Source organism: Rhinolophus sinicus, chromosome 4 (assembly GCF_057876585.1).
Source record: "Rhinolophus sinicus isolate RSI-liver-muscle chromosome 4, RSI-T2T, whole genome shotgun sequence".
In the NCBI taxonomy this organism is placed as follows: Eukaryota; Metazoa; Chordata; class Mammalia; order Chiroptera; family Rhinolophidae; genus Rhinolophus; species Rhinolophus sinicus.
This window is the reverse complement of record NC_142504.1, coordinates 86,673,499-86,699,079: the sequence shown is the minus strand read 5'-3', so window position 1 is coordinate 86,699,079 and position 25,581 is coordinate 86,673,499. Positions and strand designations below refer to the sequence as shown.

The window sequence follows — 25,581 nt, the reverse complement described above, 5'->3', positions numbered from 1 at the left end:
CTCGCATACTAATATTGCTATCCATGCTCTTTTATGTTTTTTTTTTTTTTTTTGGTGGTGTTCTTGCTTGCATCACATATCCTTTTCCTTCAACCTGTTTGCATATTTGAATCCAAATTGTATCATCTAGCTAGTATATAATAGCTCTTTATTTATAACCAATGTGATGATCTCTGCTTTATGTTGGATGCTTAGCTCATTCCTATTTAATATTATCATTGACATGATTGGATTTATATTGGCAATTTTGTTTTATTATCTGTATCTCTCATGTCTTTTTTCCTTTATTCCTCCTTTTTGTGGCTTATTTTCTATTCAGTGCATATTTTCCCTTGTAAAATCTTCAATATTTTAGTGATTTTTATTTTTTTGAAAAAATTTGGGTTGCTGTAGGGATTACAGTATAAAATTTAAATGAGTGATTCTGCTTCAGATATATACTGACACAGTTATAATCTAATATAGAAACTTTATTTTTATATAGCTCTATTTTCTCTTTTTTATTTTATGACTTTATAATATCTAGATATGTTACAAATTCAACAATGTACTGTTGTAATTGTTGTTATATAATCTTCTTTCAAAGAGCTGAGAGAGTAAAAGTATATATATATATATATATATATATATATATATATATATATATATATATTTGTATAGTCTTTATGTTAACCATTTTTAGAATATTTTTTTAGTTTCAATTACAGTTGGCATACAATATTATATTAGGTTCAGGTGGACAACACAGTGATTAGACATTTATGTAACTTACGATGTGATCACCCTGATAAATGCATTACCCATGTGACCTGATACATAGTTATTACAATACTACTGACTATATTTCCCATGCTGTACTCTACATCCCCATGACAATTTTCTAGCTAACAATTTGTACCTCTTAATGTGCTTCTGCCCTTCACCCATCCCCTAACACCCTCCACAACCAGCAACCAGCAAAATGCTATCTGTATCTATGAGTTATTTATGTTTTGTTTGGTCATTTATTTTGTTCTCCAGAGTCCACATATAAATGAAATCATAATGACATTTGTCTTTCTCTGTCTAACTTACTCCACTCAGCACAATACTGTCTAGGTCCATCCATGTTGTAGCACATGACAATATTTCACTCTATTTTATGGCTGAGTAATATTCCATTGTATATATGTACCACCTCTTCTTTATGTGTTCATCCATTGATGGACACCCAGGTTGCCTCCATATCATGGCTGTTGTAAATTTTGCTGTAATGAACATATGTGTGTACACGTCCCCTTGAAGTAGTGTTTTGGGTTTCTTTGGATAAATACATAGAAGTGGGACTAGTGGGTCCTTCTTTGTCTCTTGTTATTGCCTTTGTTTTAAAGTCTATTTTGTCTGGTATAAGTATTGATATCCCAGATTTTTTTTTTCCTTTCTATGGAATACCTTTTCCATCCCTTTGTTTTCAGTCTATGTGTGCTTTTCGATCTGAAGTGAGTCTCTTGTAAGCAGCATATATGAAAGTTTGTTTTTTTATCCTTTCAGCCACCCTATGTCTTTTGATAGATATGTATTTATTGCCATTTTGTCATTTATATTTTGATTTCTCTTTTTTTCATCCTAAAGAAATCCCTTTAACATTTCTTGTAATACTTGTTTGGCAGTGTTAAACTCTTTAGCTTTTTCTTGTCTGGGAAGCTCTTTATCTGTCTTCTGATGCTAAATGATAGCTTTGCTGGGTAGAATAATCTCTCTTGTAGGTCCTTCTTTTCATCACTTTGAATATTTTGTGCCTATCCCTTTGGGCCTGCAAAGTTTCTACTGAGAAATCAGCTGACCATTTTATGGGCTCTCCTTTCATGTAACTGCTTTTCTTTTGCTGCTTTTAAGATTCTCTCTTTGTCTTTAACCTTTGGCATTTTAATTATAATATGTCTTGGTGTGGGCCTCTTTGTATTCATCTTCTTTGGGACTCTCTGAGATCCTGAACTTGTATGTCTATTTTCTTTGCCAGGTTAGGGACGTTTTTCTTCATTATTTCCTCAAATACGTTTTCAATTCCTTGCTCTTCCTGTTCTCCTTCTGGTACCCCTATGACGTGAATGTTGGTATGCTTGATGTTGTCCCAGAGGCCTTTTAAACTATCCTCATTTTTTTGGATTCTTTTTTCATTTTGTTGTTCTAACTGGGGGTTTTCTGCTACCTTCACTTCCAAATTACTGATTCAATCCTTGGCTTCATCGAATCTACTGTTGATTCCCTCTAATGTATTCCTCATTTCAGTTATTGTATTCTTCGTTTGACTGGTTCTTTTTTATGTTTTTTTTTTATCTCCAGTTTTGTGTTTCTTATCTCTTTGTTGAAGTTCTCCGTGAGATCATCGAGCATCCTTATAACCAATGTTTTGAAACTGCATCGAGTAGAATGCTTTTCTCTATTTTGTTTAGTTCTTTTCCTGTGTTTTCATTTAGGACATGTTTCTTTGTCTTCCCCTTTCGGCTGTATCCCTTTGTTTGTTTCTATGTATCAGGTAGAGTTACTATGCCTTCTTGTCTTAGTAGAGTGGCCTTATGTAGTAGGTGTCCTGTGGGACCCAATGGTACAGTCTCCCTGGTCACCTGAGCCAGGTGCTCCAGGTGTGTCCCGTTTGTGAGTTGTATGTGCCCTCCTGTTGTAGTTGAGCCTTGGTTGTTGTTTGCATGTCAATGGGAGAAATTGACCCTCAGGCTGATTGGTTGTGAGGACTGGCTGTGACTACAGTGGAAGAGCTGTTGTGCAGGTGCTGACCCTATAAAGCGGGATTTGCTTTAACAGGGCTGTGGTGCCTGCACAGTCGGCTCTTCAGGTGTGTCTTTTGTGGAGGTGGTTGGGTGGTGCTATGGTGTGGTTTGTAGCTGGCCACCAGGTGTTTTGGTTCTGGGGCCTCTTGGGAGAGGCTCTTTTGAAGGCCAAGGTCAGCTCCTGCCTGTGCTCTGCCTGGGACCACTTGGTATGAGCTAAAATGTGATCTGCCGATGTTGCCACTTGTATTGGGCTTAAAGGTGCCTGAAAAAGGCTAATTAGTGATCTGATACCAGCTGCTGCTAGTGCCAGGCTTGGGACTGCTTAGCAAGAGGTGTGGAGCACACCGAGGCCAGATGCTCTTTGTTTGGAATTTGTGAACCTTTGAGAGATTTTTAGGAAATTCTGCATCATGATCCAAGTTAGGCTGTTTGTATGGAAAATCCGCTAGAAATGGATTGGGTGGGCCTGCAAGTTGAATGTGGCCGTGTCTTAAGGAATCACCACAGCAGGACAAATAGTGTTAGCTAAGTTGATGGACACTCAGATATGGCTCCCACTTGTGTCTGCATGATGGGGGTTGGGGGGCAAAATGCACAAGAAAAGAATAATGGTTTTTGACGGCACATCTGTCTGAGAGAAAGCTGCTCCTCCAGCCCTTGCCTTGATGCCAGACAGTTCAGTTCCTCTCTGTATGTCCCTGCTACCTTTAGCCAGCTGCTGCCGCAGCACTAGAGCTCAGAGTGAATGAGCCCATCAGCAGATGATTTTGTGTGCAGGCCCTTTAAGAGGAATACCTGGGACTCCAGCAGCCATCCATCTCACTCAGCCACCATCTCTGCTGGTTTTCAGAGCCAGAAGTTGTGGGGACTTCTCTTCCTGGCATTGGAACCCTGAGCTGGGGAGCCTTGCATGGGATGCATGGGACTGGGACCTCTCACTCCTCAGGGAGGTCCTCTGCTGCTGAGATATGTCTCCAGACTTTTAACCGCCACATGTGGGTTTGGGGACCAGGCTGTTCCGAGTCTCCACCCCTCCTATCAGACTTGATGTAGCTTCGTCTGTGTTTCCTTGTTTGTAGGCCTGCTGTTCAACTAGACTTCAGGGAATTTTCAGTGATGATTGTTCTGCAGTTTAGTTGTAATTTTGATGTGGTTATGAGAGGAGGAAAACACAGTGTTAACCTACTTTGCCATCTTGACTGGAACTCTTAATATTAACCTTTTCATTTAATGTTTTTTTGTTTTTATTCTCTTCCTTTCTACCTACTGATTTGTTACCATCCTGTGTCATTTCCTTATTCCAAACTCCAATACAGCTTTGTTACTGTCTCTGTTGTGTTGTTATTGTCAAGTATATTACATTGCTGTATGTTATTATCCCAATAATACAAGTATTTACATATTGTTTTAGGCAGTTGTCTTTTAAATCAATAAACAAAGAATAAATAAATAATTATACTGTCTTTGACTTGCTTATATTTATTTGTTTGTTTGTTTGTTTGTTTACCTTTGCTTACCTTTACTGGAGCTCTTGGAATTTTAATGTGGTTTTGAATTACTTTCTGATGTCACTTAACACTTAGTTTCAGACTGGAAAACTTCCTTTAGTATTTATTTTAAAGCATGTTTGCTAGCATTGAATTCTCTGTTTTCCTTATTTGGGGATGTCTTTAATTCACTTCAATTTAGAAAGTTAGTTTTTCTCGATATAAAATTCTTGTTTGACACTCTTTTACATTTAGCACTTTAAACATGTCACGCCATTGCAATCAACCTCCATTGCTTCTTTTGAGAAGTGACCTTTTAGTATTATTGGAGGTTTCTTATTTGTGATGAGTCATTTATCTCTTGCTGCTTTCACGGTTTTCAATTTGTTGTTGGCATTCAACGTTTCCTCTATAAAATGTCTATTTGTGAATTTCTTTGTATTTGTGGTATGTGGAGTTCATTAAGTTCCAAGTTCATTGAATATCTTTCTTCCAGCTCCTGAAGTACCTCATTACTCCTTATTTTCTTACCACAAACTTTTGGCTCATCTACATTGTAGGTCCTACTGTTGAAGGCATTTTTGCATTTTAATAAAAGAATGTTGATGTGAATTGAGCTTGAATCTCAGTTTTGAGTAAACAGGTCCATGTGACAGAAGGATAAGAGATGATTTTCTTTTCTCAATATATGTGATTTTAATATTAATGTGTTTCCCCGAAAATAAGACCTAGCCAGACAATCAGCTCTACTGCATCTTTTGGAGCCAAAATTAATATAAGACCCGGTATTGTATTATATTATATTATATTATATTATATTATATTATATTACCTTACATTATATATTATATTATAAAGACTGGGTCTTATAGTAAAATAAGACTGGGTCTTATATAAGACCGAGTCTTATATTATAGTAAATTAAGACCGGGTCTTATATTAATTTTTGCTCCAAAAGACGCATTAGAGCTGATTGTCTGGCTAGGTCTTATTTTTGGGGAAACACAGTATCTCGATAAGCGCTGAACTTACATTTTCTTGAAAGAATGTTGACTGTTAGCCAATGATTGTGCAGCATCTCCAATATATGCTTTCATAGCACAACTTGTACCTCCTGTTCTCTAATACATATCATCTGTAGTTGGTTAAATAATGGCCACGCAGGATTTCAAGTCCTAATCCCTGGAATTTGTAAATGTTACCTTGTTTGGAAAAAAGGGTCCTTGTAGATATAATTAAGTTGAGAATTTTGAGATGAGATTACCCTGCATAATCTAGTTGAGCCTTAAATGCCATCATGTGAGATAGGTTCTTATAAGAGTGAGACACACAGAGAAGAGATTCCTCAAAGAGGAGGAGGCATTATGATATAGCCTCAAGCCATAGAATGCTGGCAACTAACAGAAGCTGGAAGAGGCAAAAAATGGATTCTTCCCTGGAGCTTCCAAAGGGAGTGCAGTTCTGCTGACATCTTGATTTTGGACTTTTAGACTACAGAACTTTGACAGAATACATTTCCCTGTTTTAAGCCACCCATTTTGGGATAATTTTTTACAGAAGCCACAGGGAATTAATATACATCACTGGCAATGATTTATTCTATATTTTTTTTGTACTAGGCAGTGAACTCCACAAAGACCTGGATTATATGTCTCATGCACCTTGATAACTTCAACACTTAGCAGAAGGCTTGGAGACATTTGGTCTTTGTGGGATATCTGTTGAAGGAATGACTAAGTAGGCTGTGATTACTACATCACTCAGAGTGTATGTACTAACTATACAAAATTACTATATTTCTGCTTGACCAGCAAAGGGACTGAGAGGAAACTAAAAAAAATATATGACTAGGAGAAAAGAAGACAAAGTTTTGTGGGTGGTTTTGCTGCTGGGTAGAGTTAGAAATTGGATTTCCAGCCTAGGAAATATAGAGTTCACTGAGGAGTAAGGACTAGGCCATGGTGATGGTGGTGGTGGGTGGGGAGAATCTGAAATCGTGCTTTCCAAGCACTGTCCTCTAAGCTACAAAAACTTTCCAGGCTGTTTACTGCCGTGTCTCATGCAGCTGCTTTGTACTAACTACATAATGGTCTTGCATCACAGGACAATGAGAGATTATCCATGCAACCCAGTTTAGAAGAATGATAAAGGATATAGTAAAGGAGAGAAGCGAGAGAAGCGAGAAAGGTCTGAAACCTAATGCGGATCCACGTGCATCATAGATAATTTGTGAGAGAGCACTTCACATTTAACAAAAATGAAATGCCTGGCTGTTTGGCCTTATATACAACTTCTCATAAATATACTTATTTGAGTGGGCAGCTTTAGGCACTGCTACTCCTGAGGCCTATTGTAAATCAGGAAAAAAAAATTAACTAAATGCACCATGGAACTTCTTTTCAGGTTTTCAGTGAGTTGAGTCTGCTGGGACTACTGTTCGAAGAGGCTCTTGCCATTTGACTCATTGACTGCATAATAATTTTGCTGAAATTAATCACCCCTCTGTGCTGTGTGCTAGCATTAATGGCCATGTCATGTTACTTCAGGTTATGGCTTAGGGTCCAATGAAGAACACTGTGTGTATGTGTGTTTGCAAGCAGGAAACTCATGTTGTAGCCATGTTACATTAAATTTCATTCTCATCCCAACCTTATTTCTTATTCTTTTCTATCATCTATGGGAACTTTTGGCTCTTTGCTACACTTCCCACTGCCATGGCTTTTGCCCTGCTTGAGCTACCACCCATGTCAAATTCTATTTCTTCAAAGAAGCTGCTTCAGCAAGAGGTGATACCTTTATTGTCTAAACTCCTATTTTGCTTATGTTTTTACCATGACCATCAAAGTGACAAGAGCCACCATTTGTTAAGTGTTAACTATATGCCAAATATTGGGTTGCATCTTTTACATATATTATTTCATTTAATTCTTACAATTCTGTTAAGTGGGCTCTATTGTCTCTGTTTTCCAGTTCAGAAAACTGAAATTTAGAGAGATGTAAGTGATTTTCACAAAATATACAACTTCCAAGTGGAGGATTCAAAGTTCACACCTAGATACTCTCTAGAAATCACATGTTTCACCTTTACCACATGCTGTCCCTTAGTCTAATACTGATAGCATGATAGATACATTTTTTCCCCCTAGATTATATAACGTTTAAGGATAGACATTCAATTTTTATTTCTCTAATAACAACTTCCTGTCCTCAGCAACTCAATAAATATTGATTGGATGAATGAATCAATATCTAAAATGAAATTATTGTGATAAGACTATTATTGGGCCTTAAATATATTTAAGAATAATTTCAGAAAGTTATACTGATGGCTACAAAGAAGTCATTATAAGACCTTAAAAAGGATAGTATTTGTGAATAAGCATGATTATGCTAGATATCTTTTTTCATGTTTCTTAAAGTTATATATGTAAATAATGTATAAAATGATGAGATACTTATTCATGATCTTTTGAAATTTCCTATTTAGATGATTTGGTTCAGTTTATGAAAATGTTTTTGTTTAATCAACTTTATGTGTTAACTTTGTATTAAATGCACTTTTAAAAAAATAAATCTTGTGCTTTTTTTGTTTTTTTCCAGGATGGTATAGGGGTAGATGAGAAGCTGTCCTTACGGCGGGTAGCTGTGGTTGAAGATTTCTTTGACATTATCTATTCGATGCATGTGGAAACAGGGCCAAATGGAGAACAAATTCGGAAACATGCTGGACAAAAGAGAACTTACAAAGCAGTAAGTTAAAAAAAAAACATGAAAAAGAAAAGAAAAAAAGGCATGCATTTTGAAATTTGGTATTATTAAGGCTTCTTAAAAAAAGGTTAAATAATTATAAATATTTTATCTTCAGCATAAATTGGACCATATGGTTACACCTAACATTTAGACTATAATTTATTAATAATTATTATTGATTATATTTTGATATATGTTCACCAAGTCTATTATATATAATTTAAACCTGTCTCTGGTATTCTTATATTGTTTTCTTTAAATATACATAAATTGTGGTAGTCCCAGTCAAATGCCCACATTTGAAGATATATTTGTGTTATTTATTCACTGTATCACAATATATGAATTATGGACTGGAACATATGAAACTTTTGTACTACCACTATAGTCTTAACATTCCTTCACCTTTAAATCATATTACTGTGTATAGGTATTTCCTATTTAATACTTTTAATGACATGAATAAGAAAATTTTATGTACTTTTTTTATGTCTCCTTATATTAAATACATCTTTCTCGAAGGGTATACATTTCTTAGTTTTCCAGAATAGATTATTAAAAGATATGTGTTATTTTCATAGATTTAATGCCCTTGAACATTTTTAAATGAATATATATAATATTTTTTGTCATAAATTATGTGAAAAGAAGATTTAATTAACTTTTAGATATTGAAATATATATATATATAGTCAAAATGGAGTTATGTATTTGTTCTCAAGTGTCTAATTACACTTACAGTTTGATGTAGACACTTTAATCTAGCTTTTTCTTTAATTAAAAGTTTATGGAATTATCTTAATATAGCTATTTCATCCTTTCCAGGAAAATTGAACAGTAAATTATTCTTTTCCAATATGAGCAAAGTGTACATCAGAAGTACTTTATGAGCAACAGAATAATATCCTTTTTTAGAAATCTTATTTAACTTTGCTTTTGGCTGCCTTTATATTAACTGTTTTCAGCTATATTGATACACAATATCAGTCTGGATCCATTTTTTTTTCAGATACAGAAAAATGTGTGAAATGCTCAAAGTTTCAAATACAGGTACATATGTTTGAAAATTAGCTACTGAGCATAAGAAATAGCTTCTTTTCCATAACTATTTTTTGCTATATTTCCAGGGTCACATTGAATCTTTGTAGTTGCATAATAACCCCTAATACATGTTGTATTTATCTCTCCTTCTCTATGGTTTTGTTTCTTGGCTGTTTCCAAATTGCATGGTTTGTGGGCAGGCACTATTGTAAGTTTCCTTACATAATTCTGCCACATAAACTTTCTTTTGACTTACATATCTCAGGAGACATTCTTATCATGACTAATGACAATGACCTACCTTCTTTAGGATATTTTATGTAGACTAATATTGAACATACTCATTTCACCTGTCTCCTAAGCCAGGGTTTTATCTCTGGATGATAATAGGAAAACATTGTGTATTGATCTACTAATATCACTAACAGTGTACTCTTATGATAATTTATTTTCATGAAATAGCTACCTGATGTTGATAGGAGTTAGTAAGGTAGAAATACATATATGTTTAATTGTATTAAATGAAAAACAAACAAAAAACAAATGGCTTCATTATTAGTAGTAGTGTGGCAGCCAAATCTGATTAGGTGCCAAAAGCAATTTAAAATGATTTAACCTTTCAAATGCACCTTTAACTAAAGTGACAACATGAGTCAGTGACATAGACCCAAATCTCTTAGCCTTTGTTTTCTTAAATGAAACGTAGAGAATCTGATCCATTGCCATTTGCATACTAAACACTTTCAATAAATTGGCAAACATGTCTCCAACATATATCATTTTGCATTAACATTATGAAGACATTTTATGCATTTGGGGGTAGGGATACCAACCTTGAAAGTATAAGCAGCATCTGAAACATCATCCATTCCCTCTTGAGAACATCCTATTTGAAGATCCTTTTGTTTCCCAAGTTTATTTTTCATTTTCACATCTTAAGTGTTTTCACCTTTTCCTGATACCATAAAGGTTCTTTTTGGCCTAACCTTTTGCCTTCGGGTACCTCTAAATTGAATCCTAGTTAGGAAACATTTCGATTTTTTATGGAGTAGTAACTCATTATAGCAAAAAAAAAAAAAAAAAAAAAACTGCTGCAATACCAGCAAAACTGTGCACTTGACTCTATAATGAACTTAAGTCTGATGTTAAAAATTAATATAAATGTTCAATTAATGGGGCATAAAACTAAATGCAATTTGAAATGGAATCGTTTTGTGCTATTAGTGACCTAGACTGTTGGGTCAGAGTTTAGTTCTCAATACTAATGCAGGAATTGGCTAGTCACTGGTAGAATTAGCTAGATACCTATTGCAATTTTAATGGTACCATTAAGTTTAAGATTTTTTTCTACTTCTAACACATTAGCTCATAGAGCATGCATGATTATGTTTATTGACCTTCTTTTTCTTCCTTTTCCTACATGGCCAAGAAACCATACTTATATAACTAATCATGAAAGCGTGTCATATTGTCTTAATAATATTATCAATAAATTTAGTGATCATTTTATTTACTTTGCCTTTTTTTGCAAATCTTTCTATGTTTTCACTCTGCAGGAAATGGTGGTCCTTTAATATTGGATTAACTTTTGAATGCTATTTGTTTTTACCTATCTGCAGTATATCATTCCTTGAAATATCTAGGCATTATACAACTTAAATATTATTGCAAACTGATCTGACTGTAGATAGAATTGGAGGGTATATGTTCTATCATTACTCATGAGTTCTTTGAAAAAATCCACATAAAATGACACATTTTAGGAATATGTGAAGGCTATCATAATTATTATTTTTAGTCGTTGTTGAATTCTAGTGTCTTTTAGGTCTTCACATTTTTCTGCACTTGTCCTTGTCTCTGTATTAACTGGTATTGGTGCATTAAATGTGTTTCCTTCAATATGTTTGACTATGGTAAGCCCTTGATTATTTACATTAACAGACTGGAGAAGAGGTGTGGATCATTCAATTATCACTTACATTTGAACTTAAAATATATCTTTGTACTGAAAATTAAGTACAGGTACTTAGCACTTTGGAGAGTCACTTCAAAATTAATGATACAACATTATAAAAAACTAATGTGGAATGTTTGTTCTTCCATTCCTTAAGTCTTCTCAACTTCTGCCTGAACTTCACCTTCAGGGAATGCATCACTCTTCTCTGGTTGTCTTGTATCACTTCTGTTCTAACACAGGCTAAGCACAGCTGCCTTTTCAGAATCCTTTCTTAAATTACAGTCCCATTAAAGGATTATGTTTCAAGGTTCTTTCTTGCTACATGTAAAATTAGAGTAACTGGTGGAAATCCAAGAACTAAGGGGGAAAGTTAGTGTTTTTAATAGAGAACAGTCTGCGTATATATATATATATATATATATATATATATATATATATGTATACACACACACACACAAATACACACAACTTGTGCTGTGATACAGTAAACTTACATGTATTTCATACATAGTTGCCAATAATTACATTCATTTAATTCAGAGTGGAGAGCATATGCTACAGCTAGAAGAAAATAGGCTAGAAGCCAGATAAACTCAGTTTCAGATTTTAAATCTAGAACTTCCTATCTGGGTCACTTTTGGCAAATTATTAACTATTTGTTTCTCTTTCTGTTTAGAGCTAGCTCATGATACCCATGTGTGGTAAAATAAATGAGTTAAGATGCGTAAAGTGCTTGACATACAGCAAACTTTTGAATAATGTTATTTCTCCTTCTTTATCCAATCACTATGCATGTTCCAGGTAGAAGGACAAGCAGGACAATCAACACAGCTCTATTACTGCCTTAATGATACTATGGATATAATTTCCTCTGCCCGCCCCATGCCTCTGTGTTGGGAGATAGGAGTAGCAATAATTTAGGCCTTTTTGTGTACATCCTGTAGATGTCACTAATCCTGGAAGTATACAGTGTAATTTTTACCCAGGGTTTGACTGGGCTGATGGAAAATATGAAAGAAGGCCAGAGTTCTTGTGTTTAGGAGCTCTCCCGCTAGATGAAGTTTATGAGAATTTCAGTTATTTCGTTTGCTTTTCCCAAAGGTTAATTCTATTAAATTAATTTCCTGAAAAATTAAAAAACAAAAACAAAAAACTGGCTCTCTTTAAAGAATTTGCTTTTAGTAGTAATTGAATATTTATTTTCAGGGATATACTGTAGAAAAATAACATATCATGCAGAATTTCTACATTCCTACTGTTAAAAGGAAAATCTTTATTCTACCAGATCTAGAACAATTAACCTTAAAACTTTAGTTAGCATCATTTTGTCCTTTTTTAAAACAAACAAACAAAAAACTATTGGTTCAGCATCTCTACTCCTCAATTGTGTATTTTAACTTGCACCAGTTTCTGCTAGCTGGTTACATAAAAATTCCCAGAATTCTTGTCAACTCATAATGAGACTAATGAGCAAAATTTGTAGCCATTGTGGTGTGAAAAAATAGCACTAATAAAAATCCAGGCGTTCCAAACAATTAATTTAACCTCTTTTTGGCTTAGGCTACAGTTTACTCACATATAAAATGAGGGAGCTATATTACAGTTTTCTTCAAATTCTGAAGGAATAACACCAATTAATTTTATGTGTGTAAACCATCTTCTTTCACCTAATATAAAGAAAAAGCAAAATAATATAGCAAATAAACAAATATAGGGCACTGCCTTTCTAACATTGTTTATTTCATTTTATTATTATAAACTAGAATGGCTTAAATAAACAACTATTCTGTATATCAAAATAGAGTTAAAAACTTAAAATTATTCCAAAAATTTAATTTTTATAGACATTCTTTAATATTGAACTCAGTGATACTGTTATACAATAAGTCAGGTTTCACACAGGTGATTTCTAAATATTGAAGACAGCTATTACATTTAAACACAATACACATAATATTAAATCCACTTTTATGTTAGAACAGTCCCATTGTTTTTGAAAACTAAAACTAATATTCAGACTAAGACATCTGTAAAACATCTCAGAATGAAAAAAATCGGTGGCATGGCAATTAGAGTATTAAATAACAATTTTAAAACAGTGTACTGCTATTCATCAGAATTGATTTATTTCTTGTGTAGGTGTAGTTAGAATTATCACAGGTGGGCAGAATCGTAGTGCAATGCTTTATACTCAGAAGCTGTCTTTTTGGTACTGGAGACCATCAAAAGACATGAGCTCACCCAAACCAGTTCATCATCAACTAATGTCACAAACCCTATCATTAATAATTTCCATATTAAACAATACTGTCCCAATAAATAGATATATTCTTGAAAAGGGGATTAATCTTTTGGAGAAACCTCATTAACTCTTTATGTCCAGCCTAGTAATTTGCTACTTCAGTGCACCCTTGTGGTGAAAATGAGCCAATGCAGCTTTTAAAACTAAACGTTTAATGCCTAGTATCACACAGATCCAGAGATTTAGGTATTCCTGGGTACTGTGATGGTGCAAGAAATAAAATCTTTTGAATTTCCTAAAGTATATGCATGTGAGCACCTGTGTAAATACATGCATATGTATTTAATTGGGATAGAATATAATAGGAAGAATAAATAGGATGTGAATATGACTGTTGTGAGGTAATAGAAAATGGTGCCGGCTCCGGATAGACTTGGGATTAAATCCTGATGAGGAAAGTTATATATGTGTGATTTTGGCATGTATTATTTATAGGGTTTTTTGGAGCTCAGAAATAATATATGTAAAGGTTTTAACATAATAATTGCTTTAAACATTATTATATTGAAATGAATAGAAACATGATTTTTTAAAAACATATGAAGTTCTTTGTGTGGTGACAGATGCTGTGAACAACTTTGTTTCTCTTAACTATTATAGATATTGAAAGGTCTATTTCTTTCTTTGTATCACCTGTGCCCCTCAGTGACCTATGGATACCACCCATCCATGTTTCATTCATGACTTTCCGAGATGTGATATTATTATTCTCTAGCCTTATAAGTTGCAGTTTTAGTCATTTCATGATAAATAAAAAGAAAGCAACCTTTACCTATTTTTTATCTGTTTATCTGCTCTACTCATCTTTCCCTCTACTCTCGCTGTCTTGGGAATGTCCTCTGCCAGTCAACTTATATAGCATGACCATAGTTGAGCATGGTTGGAGGTGAGTCCTGAAAGAAACTTGTGGTGACCTAGCTGCTGCTTCTAAGGATTTGAAATTTGGACCGAGAAATGTCTATCTTGATGTACTTTTTCTCTTCAGTAGAGAACATGCAAACATGCCATCTTTTGTTATATGCATCCATTAGTTGTATAATTATTTGTATAGTGTAAAGCCATGTTTCTCAATAGGCCACTGTAAGCTTTTTTGGGCAGACAGTAGTCATTGTCCCAAGTACTCCAAGCCATTTTCTTATCCTTAATGCCTGAGTGTTAAGTTCCAGCAACACAAGCCCCAGTTATTTGTGATAATCAAAATGCATCCTTACTCCCAGTTTTCAAAAGCACCTCTACAGCACAGTAAACACCCCAAGCTGAGAGACGTTTTCTAAAGGAAACCATGTGGCTATTTCTCTAATTGGTATATCACAAAAATGTTTTCATTATTTGCCAGTTGTTGAGCAATTCAAGAGGCCAATGTATTCTGCATCCATGGCACATTATTGTCATCTCACAGATCCTGTACTTTGCCTGCATAAATATATGAGGGTAGTACAACTTACTAGACTCTAGTAGAATGAAGTCTAGCCTTCTCCATTTTTTCTTTTTCTTCTAAGATGGCTAATTCTTGCCTGCTTTGAGTGACTGCAGCAACAATTTTCTTGGCTACTTGTTTCAAAAGAAATGCTGCTTCCCATTGACTAGCAGGGAAAGTTGAACGGAGGGAATTGTAACAGGAACCAGGGAGAGCTTGTGCGGGCCAGGGCATTTGAGACCAGGAAGGCTAAATTCTACTTGTTCTCCCCTAAGACTCAGTAAAAACACTAATATATCATATTATACACACTCTTCAAGAGAAATTAATAGGGGAAGTAAATTTCCCATACTTCTCATGTGTGGCTGCATATCTTCCTGTAGTTTTCATGCTGTAATTGTATAAACACTTGATTTGCTGAGTCATTTTATTTAATATTTAGAGATTCTCTTTATTTTGCTATTAGGAAACATGTAGGAAGAAAAAGTTTTTCAGTGTCCATCTGCTCATTTTTTTTTCATCTAATGTAAGAATCTTTCGTTATGACAGTCTGTTCCTTAACAGCTAAATATTCTAACATAAGAAGCAACACAGAAATAGCACACACAAATTTAGAGATACCTCCAGTTTATTTGACTATGTCTCTTTTTTATATTGTCTGTCTGTTGCATTTGCTCAATTGATGACTTTTAATTATTGCAAAATACAACTCCAAATTAAAGATATTCATCATTATACTAAAGACAAAACAAATGAAAATAAAATTCTTTTTTACAGAGCAGTACAGCTAAATTTGAAGTATAATCAATGAAACAAATGATTTCCAATAAAAATTGATTAATTATAATGAACTTAAATCACATTATATTGTTTGTTTGCCTATACCTTGATCTACTAATGTATAGTGATGTTGTGACAAATTCATCTGATTTTGCCCTGAAATGCCGATAACTCTGTTTTCCTCCTCTCATTTCTTTTTGTCCTGTAGTGGATTTCTGTACCTTTGCTCAAGCTGAGTGTCTTTGCCTTTTGCCTCCCACTTGTACCATTTCTCCATCCCTGGAGGATACTGACCTATGCCGCTGCACCACATTCACTGTTCATTTCTCTCACCCTGCACTTGATGCATTCGCCTCAAATTTCCAAATGGCTTTTGGCTGTCTAAAATATGATCTGAACTGTCTAGAAGTAGTCCTGCCTATTTTAGAGCTCCTTTGGATTTGCCAGTCTTTATTTTAAACTTGACCACATAACCACCATATTCTCTCAACACCGCAACAAATATCTTTGGATTGACAGACTGCATACCTCGTCTTTTGGCCAGTGAATTTTTCATTGCATATCACAACCCATTAGTGAGCTGTCAAGGCAATTTAGTGGCCTGTGATCACTTTTAAAAAGTGAAAAAGAAGAGAATAGAAACTATCCGTTTTATTATATAAATTGGAATATGTATTCGCTTATGGTATAAAATATATTCATACCTGTGCTGTTGGTTTAAAAATATGGAAAACATTGCTTTCAATGGGCACTGTGATTTCAAATTGCCAGCAGACTGCCCAAGAATCACTTCCACCTACTCTGCGTCTCACTTCTGCTCTTGGTATATTCTCAGATTTTCTTGGTATATTCTCAGATATACCAATTTGTTCCAAATTTAAAATTATATTTAGGCTCTAACCCATATTTTCAATCATCTTAGATAAATGTATCCTATAAGGTGGTTAGGATGTATATAGGATGCCCAATTATATTTGAATTTTAGATAGACTGTAAATTTTAGTATGTTTGTCCCAATATTGTATATTTATCTGGAATTAAAGTTTAATTGGGTGTGCTGTATTTTATCTAGCTTAATCCTATTTAATAATCAACAGGAGATATTTCTGACTGGGCCAGACCACTCCCCTCCCTTAACTAACTAAATGAAAAAGGCAAGGGAAGTTGATGAATGGGTATGAAGATTGAATGTAGGAAATGATCAGAGAAGAAAGAAGAGAAAGAAATAGTGGACAGTGATAGGAACTGATGCTGGAGTAAATGATAACATTACCAGAGTCATAGCAAAGCAAGTAATGCTGCAGGGTTGATAGGAACCCAAACAGTAGGTTAGAATCCTCCACCAGGGGAGCAGTGGTGAATTTGGGGTTAAAGTGCAAATCCAGCAGCATCTTTGTTTTGGTACTAGAGACGTTATTAAGGTACAAGAATTCAGTTGTTTATTTAGCAGATATTTGGAGGTAGACAGATACAACATAGCACAAAGTCTTTCTGCAGTTGTAGCTAGGGTTGGTTCTGAAGCAAAAATTGTTGTGGTCCAGAGTGAATCCAGATTTGATTAGACAGGCCAAACGTCTGACTTCTTCTCTAATTGATTATTACTATAAATGAACTTTAACTAAGAGTATGCACTCGTGTATTTATGTTGTCTGGATAAAAGTATTTTTCAGAATCACTTCAAAATTAACCAATTACCAATAGGTGATTTCAATAATTTGATGTATCCAGGCACATTAGTGGTATAGAACCGTATGTAGCAGTATTCAGAGAGAATTACAGTGTCTATGCATTCAATAGGTATTTGTTGAATAAATAAAAGTTTAGTTGAAAAATGTCTTCATCTTTATAAGACTGTTTCCACACACACATCCACAAATTAATAATTTCCTCTGTAGAAGTACAGTGATGTTTACTACTCATCTTTAACCATGCATGAAATGGGTGAAAGAGAACCAATATAATATAAGAGCAAACCATTGGCTGGATATTTAAACTTTGTAGCACATCTAGAAAAATGCCCGGGCCAAATGTTATAGCATTTGCAAGCCAAGCAATATGTATATAGATATCTGTATATCCATATATACGTGTGTGTGTATGTGTGTGTGTGTGTGTGTGTGTGTGTGTGTGTATGTATCCTAATGCCCTCCTTACAAATGTATTTAAAGAAATACAATGTGTAAACCAGATAAAAGCAGAGTGGTCTTTGTTGAGTTGGAGATGTTGCCCAGAAGCAAGACTTTCCTTCCTCAGACAGGGGTCTCTCTGGACCATGTTGTGCTCTGTCTTTATGAATAAGGATATTTAGGGTCTTTATAGCATTTGGGTTTATAGACTTTTTTCAAGTATATTTAATTTTATTAGCTTTTAAAAATAAATTTTCTATAGCTTCATTATTTAATTATGTATATTGCAGGTGGTTTGTGATACCCATATCACAATATTAAATATTCAATATGTAATATTAAATATGGTAAGATAAACAAATTTCAGTGGGAGAATATTGTAATTTTTTTTCTTTATTCATAATCCCAAGAGTGTACATTAGAGGAAATGTCAAGTTTGGCTCTTAAGGGGCAAATTCTTCCATGAATGTACTGCATATTTGGCAAAAAAAACAAAAACAATAAAACCATGGTTTTAATGTTATTATTCCAGTAAAATAAAGATATAATTGCTATTCTCTAAATTCATTTTATAAAGCAAAGGTGGAGAAAGTAATTTTACAAAATATTGTGATTGGTCCAATTTTATTTTACACTAAACCTCGGCGTTAGATATGGTATAACTATGCCAGGGCACCACTCAGTGGAGTAATGTAATTTATTAAAAACTTCAACACTTGCCTACTACTTTTTCTAATTACTGATATTTAACAACATTAATTCTGGGTTTTTTGTTTGTTTGTTTGTTTGTTTTGCTAGATCCTTATAAACAGGACAGAATGGTGTGATTTGGGGTTGATAAGTCTTTTGAATTTAGCTTTTTTTTGCTTTAAAAAGTGATTGCTTATGCTCATGATTCACTAGTGTCATGTGATGTCTCTACTTCAGCTCATGCATTAGGTTCAAATCTTAAACCAAGAATGACTTCTCTACTGGTGAATTCCTTTTAACTAGAAGTCTTATTCCTTTAGAAATAGGATACTTACACTCCTTCTTGTATGTTCTATTAAAAGCCTAAGTCCTGTGCATTTAGTCTTGACTATTACAATATTACAAAGTCATCACTTTAGCTATCAGTTCTGCTGGAACAGAACAGATGGCCTGTTAATTTCCTCCAGGTGGAGCTCTGTATTGTTACTGCATAGTCTGATGTGTTTCCTGTTGAACTTTGTAACCTGAGACAAGGTACAGAGCACTTGGCAGCCCCTTGTATTCAGAAAGGTCACCTCAAACAGGTTAGAGCATTTTATAAAGAACCTCACACCAGGGAACATTATAAACATTTTAGCATAATTAACCTATGCTGTGAGGTTAATATTGCAACTCTTCATGGATGAGATAGTCTCTCTCTCTCAATTTCTTTTGTAATATTGATAACCAAGCTATAAAATATAGTGATTAAAGGGATACGCTCTGATTCCAGATTATCACTTTAGTCTTCTCTCTTTTACTTGTTTAACAAATTACACAACCTCTCTCAAGCTTAGTTTCCTCATATGTTAAACAGAGATGATAATAGTGATGATAATCATCTATTCCTGGGATTGTTTAGAGGATTAAATTATAAAATCCATGTGAAATTCTTACTTAGCCTAATCCACTTATTAAGAACTCAATTAATGGAAAATGTTAACATACATGTGACATTGTGGGGACAGAGTCCCAGAGAGCAGTTTCCAGGCTCTCGGCCTCACATGGAAAAGTGTTGACTCGGGTAGTAGATGGCCCTCAGCTGTGGCTAATTGACCATCAGCTGTTACCAGTTAGCCAATTAGCCACTGATATAACTGCCACGGCTGCGTTGGTTGGTCAGTCAGTTGGTTGGCAGGCAGAGAAGCGGACAGCAGGTTGCTGGTCGTGTGGATCCAGCCTCCAGTGAGCCTATAGTGCCTTCAGTGAGACTATAGTGGTATGACTCCCCTACCTATGGCTCCATGGGTGTTCCTTTTTGGCCTCACCATGTCCTGCGTTCTTATGTGGGGAGCGGGACCAGAGACCTCGCAGGCCGCCTCACATGACAAATGGTGCAGCGAGCAGGGTCTCCTGCATGACAGACATTTAGGAAATATTTCCTCTTTTGTAAAACAGCCAAAGCAATTAATAGTTGTCATATAATGAATGGGAATCTTAATTTCGACAATTGTCAAGTCTCTACCATTTCAGGAACTAGGGAATTGCAGGTTTATGTACAAACTGAGTAAATTTAAAGAGCCTTTTTGTTGGATATATTCAGAAATGAAACAGTTAAAATTAGAGAGGAAGGATGCTTGGGACTGGAGAGACATAAGACAAATAATCCTGTGTTAAAATTCCGTTATCAATTTTGCTCCCAATTTATAAAATTTTATGGCTTGAGTTAATAAGATAAACTTCCATCATGTAATTGTGAGACACAGTCTGAAAAATTATAGCAAGGCAATGATTTATTACACTGTTTTGATTAATTAACTTCTTTAATGTTTTTAACTTTATATTCATCTATTCCGATCCAAGTAAGAAAAATTTATTTCTAAAGATAAAACTCTGCTCTTGAAAAGTAAATGTAAGAAAACTTTAGGAATTATATGTTATCGAAATTATAAGATGAGATTTGTAAATTATTTAACTAGGATGGATTTTTTATTTCATTTCTTTTGGATAACTGACATTTTTACATTAACTGAGCTGTGTTGAGGGGAAGGTAAGTAGCACTGGAGAACTTCCAGAATTTGACTTTATATAGTTGTAAGGTTTTAAATGAAGTCTGTTTCTTCTCTCTTCAGAAAGCCAGGGACGTTGGCAAGGTAAAATGCTCATCATCCTTTTTGTTACAATACTTGTCAGTAAACTTTTCAGAAATGAGTGTGTGTGTGTGTGTGTGTGTGTGTGTGTGTGTGTGTGTGTGTATTTTTTCCCCATAAGTGGAATATCAATAGTAGTGCCCCCTATGGGACTTGATTATTAGGCCTTCTTCACATAGATTAGTTTATCATTAGACTACTAATGTCATACCATCTTTGCTCCAGAGGCCAATTTTATTGTTTAGTGCATCTAAAGATGCTGTAGTGCAATTGTTTTAATGTAGAAATATTGCCATATTTTTTTTTTGATGGGAGAATCATTCTACTTGTAATTTATGTTATATGTTATTTATTATTTTCTGCATTACTGATGAATTCCAGTCTTAATGGACTTTGGATGTAATATTTTCATTTAAAACAATATCAAAATTCACTACACAGATTAAGATCTTTAGAAGTGACAAGTAATAAAAATATTGCGTTGTGCCACAACATCCCCACCCCTCAATGCTAGCTAATTCAAAGTTCAACAACAAATCTACAGCCATAACTCAAGTTTAAGGAAGTTTCACAAGTGCTGACTTTATCCTGTGATAACACTTTGATGTCTTTTGAAATACATAATTTAAAAAAAAATCTATTTTGATGTTCCTGCTTTCCGTGGATCCTAAACATGTGTTTAATCTGTCTATTGGATAAACTCACCATGATCCATTCAATTTATAGAAATAAATCAGGATTTTCGAGATCCAGGGTTGAATTTCAGCTCTTTGCTTTGCCTTCTACTGTCTAACAATGGCAATTCATTTCATCTCTTTGTATTAGTCACTCTATTTATCAAAGCATTACCATAAAATCTGTTTTAGCCACTGTCTAAAACAATGATTGCAAAAGCCAATGAAAAGTATAAAGCATTATATACACATAAGAAAACAAGTCTAGACTTATAGAAAATAATATTTCTAATAAAGAGATACTTGAAATTATTTACCTGATAATGTTAAGGTTAGTAGTTTATATTGTTCATATGGCTACGTTCCAGTCCTTATTTCTGTTGTAAGTAACATATATGGAATGTCACATGGCAGTTGTCTTTAGTGTTTAGTTCAGAGGGAGCAAGACTAATAATATCCATTCACATTATATTTTGCTTTTTATTAATAACAAGATGCAGCATTTATGTGTTCCTAAACAAATTCTAGGGAAATACTCTCTATCTTTCCCAAATAAAGGTGTTTCTAAGAATACATCTTCAAATGAAATATTCTCCTCCCCAATGTCCTAGAAAATGTTCTGTACTGTATATTCAATGTCTGATTTATCTCCTAGAAACAGAGAAGTGATTAGATTTGAAAAGTGGGTTAAAAAATAGACATTCGTGAATTATTGTCGTATTTTATATAATTAATTATAGCATTAGTAGAATGGCATTTCAAGTATCTGAATCAAAATATTTTTCCTTTTCTGTCCCTTATCACTAGGTTTTATATGCAACTGCTTTTACAGATTGCGTGAAAGGGGTTAGGACTTTGATAAATAGACAGCCTGAAAGAACATGTCCCTGAGTTTTATCACCATTTATGAACATATATTTAAAGTTGGTTTAGCATGTTAAACATTCATGGAAACAACCTTTCATTAGGGCAGGGACCGTTGGGACATTTAGCCTGGGACCCAACTTCAAAAAATGCTTCACATGTAGGCTTTCAGTGTTATCTCTTGAATGGGGTTATCAAAGGATATCGGCAGGATCCAAAGACAGAATTTCATCAAATGGCTTTAATTCTGAAAATGTAATTATTCTAATGATTGTAATTTAAGAATTTTTTAAGGATATTTTTTTCATTTTTAAAAATGTTCTGAGAGTGGGCCGGCCCGGTGGCTCAGATGGTTAGAGCTCCATGCTCCTAACTCTGAAGGCTGCCGGTTCAATTCCCACATGGGCCAGTGGGCTCCCAACCACAAGGTTGCCAGTTCAATTCCTCAACTCCCACAAGGGATGGTGGGCAGCGCCCCCTGCAACTAAGATTGAACATGGCACCTTGAGCTGAGCTGCCCCTGAGCTCCCGGATGGCTCAGTTGGTTGGAGCGCGTCCCCTCAATCACAAGTTTGCCGGTTCGAACTCCCGCAAAGGATGGTGTGCTGCGCCCCAGGAGGAATGATTCTAGATAAGGAAAAAGGAATGATTTTCCCTCTTCAATTCCATTTATCCATGGAAGAATAAATATTGTTTCAGAAGTCAGTGTGAGACTTGAAGAGTCCATTCAGAGGATCTTTCGTCCCTTTACCTAAGAAGACTCCATAGTCTGCGGGCACAAGTGAGCATGAGGTGGGAAGGAAAAACCTGCGGACGGTGGGAAGCCTCCGCAGGTCTGCCTATTAAATGAATTCTGAACACCAAGAAAAGTACACCCATTTATCCATTTATATGACATACAGTGACATTCTGAATGCTATGCAATAATACCACCACAAATAATAATGTGATAAAATACTTGCTAAAAATATTTTCTAAGATACGAAATGGGACTTCATATTATTCAATTCACACAGGTGCACATGAATGCAAACATATTTGTGACCATTACAGGTACTTGTTTTTCAGAGTAAAGCTGTAAAAGAAATGCCATATGATTAATAATGATTCTAAGACTAATTGATTCGGAGTTAAGTAGAGCTAGGACAAGTAATACGATTGTGTATGGTCAATCACAAATCTGTTGATAAGGGGTTTCCTACACATGTGCTTTATTAGTATTGGGAAAAAGGCAGGTTATGGAGCTCGTTAGGACCATGGAAGCCAATGGAGCATCCCTGCAACTCCACCATGTGCCTATCTTTCTTTCAATGGAAAGTTTTACATAAGGAGAGGAAAGTTTTAATAGAAATCCTTTATGAAAATCAATGGAGCATTTTTCTCAAATCCTCTTTGTTAATGAATTTACTGGTCAACCCCATTTGTCCCAATGGACTATAATTCTCTGTGAGTTAAAATAGAAAATATCAGGACTGGACATGCATCATAAACTTTGGTTTACTAATGCATGATTGTAAAATAGATTTTCAGAGAGTCAGAAAAAATGACCTCTAATCAGGTAAATAAATTGGGCAAAGGTGTTAGTTCCCTCTGTAAAATAGATAAATAGGAATCAAATTTGTGTGTGTCCATGTGCATGTGTGTGTAAAGAGAAAGAGCATAAGAGAGAGCAAATGGGAATTTAAATTGTGTGTGTGTGTGTATATATATAATTTCCTTACTTAATAACTAATATAAAATAATTTGAAATACTCTCAAAATTTTCTGCTTATTTTTCTCTCACATCTCCTTATATAGTATGAAGAAGTATTTTTTAAAAAGCTGGACATCTTAATTTACAAATGATTGCTATATCAAAAATCAGAGTGTCATACTTCAAATCCTGGTAAAGTTAAATGTAAATTACCTGTGTATAGATTGTCCGTGCCAGATTGTAATTACAGACTTGTTCCTTCACTTTGGTATTCTTAATGGCTTCTTTTCCTGAGAGTCAGTGTGATAGGCTAAGTGACACAGATTGATTTAAATATTAAATTCAGGGAAAAATATGCTTTGCAATTTTAGATCTTAGCATGAAGGATTTCCTCAATGCTGTGCTCCTTCTGTAGCATGGATAAGCAAAAGTTGACCCCATCGCCATTAGTAGAATTGGTATAGACTTGTACTCAATTATACATGAGGGGCATATTTTCCATGTGGTATATATACACAATGGAATACTACTCTACCATAAGAAAAGATGAACTACTGCCATTTGTAACAACATGGTTGGATCTTGAGATTATTATGCTAAGAGAAATAAGTCAGACAAAAAGAGTTGACTTCACTCATCTGTGGGATATAAAACTGCAAGCAACAAGGGAACAAGACAAACAAACAAAAGCTCATAGACACAGACAACAGTTTTGTGGTTATCATAGGGTAATGGGGGGTTAGTAGAAGAGGGGAAAGGGGGTCAAATATATGATGATGAAAGGGAACTGACTCTAGAAGGTGATCACACAATGTGATATATAGATGATGTATTATAGAAATTTATACTTGAAACCTATGTGATTTTACTAACCATTGTCACCCCAATTTAATAAAAAATATGTTAGTGTTCTTAATGGCCATGCATGCACCTGAGAAATTGTCTGTGGCACTTATCTCTAGTTTACATCTTATTTATTCCTCCTACTTACCTCATATTTCCTGTACCAGTATTCTATGGTAGAAAACTAATGCCCTGTATCAGACATCTTAGTAGAACTGAGTCATTGTTAATTTTCCTTTATTTAACAATTTGTCAGTTTCACTGCAGAAATGATTTGCTTTGATGAGATGAATGTCTTGTTTTTTCTTGTTTTTTTTAAGAATATTTTTAAAAAATCAGTGACAGGCGTATTGATTTCTAACTTGACTTTAGATCATGGTTCTGAAAATAGAAGCTCTGTCTGTATGTTGCACTGGGAAAGCTTTCTCTGACAATGTGAGCTATTGTGGACATAAATTATGAAAAACTTACATAAAGTAACAAATGAAATAAGTGGCCCAAATGCATTTCCAGATGTGTCATTTTCTGTGGAAGGGATGATTCACTGCAGTAAATATATACATGAGTTTAGTTAGAATTCTCTTATTTTCACTTAAAATATTTTGAAAGGCAATAATGAAAAAATGCTCATTAATACAAAATCCAATATTTATTGCTTCTACTTGGGACAAATTTTAAAATAGATATGTAAAATTGGATAAAATTTTCATGATGCTAGCAGTAAGTTTTAAAAACAATGTTGGCAATTTTTAATAAGGAAAATTCACAAGAATATCTGTACACTGTGATTATTCTTACTAAAAGAAATGCAAAAATAGAAACATACCCATTCAGATGTGGTTGGTTTCTTTTCTCTCCACATCGCATTATTAGCTATTATTAAGAGACATGCAATCAAGTTGGATAGATATTTCTTGAAATGATGCATGGTATGCAGTGCATGCTTTCATTGTGCTTCCTGCCATTATGGAATAATGCGTCTTATTTGGAAATACAATGATCATTTCTGTTGAATCACATTCAGTCAGCTTATATAATAACACTTCTATTTTGTGAATCA

General features: G+C 34.5%; 1 protein-coding gene across 6 annotated transcripts in view; it reads left to right on the top strand.

The window, feature by feature from the left end:
• NOL4 (nucleolar protein 4) overlaps positions 1–25,581 on the top strand; it is a 309,725-nt gene that overhangs the window by 79,414 nt on the left and 204,730 nt on the right. For 4 of the 6 annotated variants that reach the window (XM_019740844.3, XM_019740845.3, XM_074340175.2 and 1 more), the window contains exon 2: positions 7,856–8,005. In XM_019740844.3, the coding sequence (XP_019596403.1) occupies positions 7,856–8,005 (150 nt within the window). Of the gene's footprint in view, positions 1–7,855; positions 8,006–8,992; positions 9,056–25,581 lie in introns of those variants that run through there. The other 2 variants (XM_074340178.2, XM_074340177.2) reach the window with 2 other exon arrangements.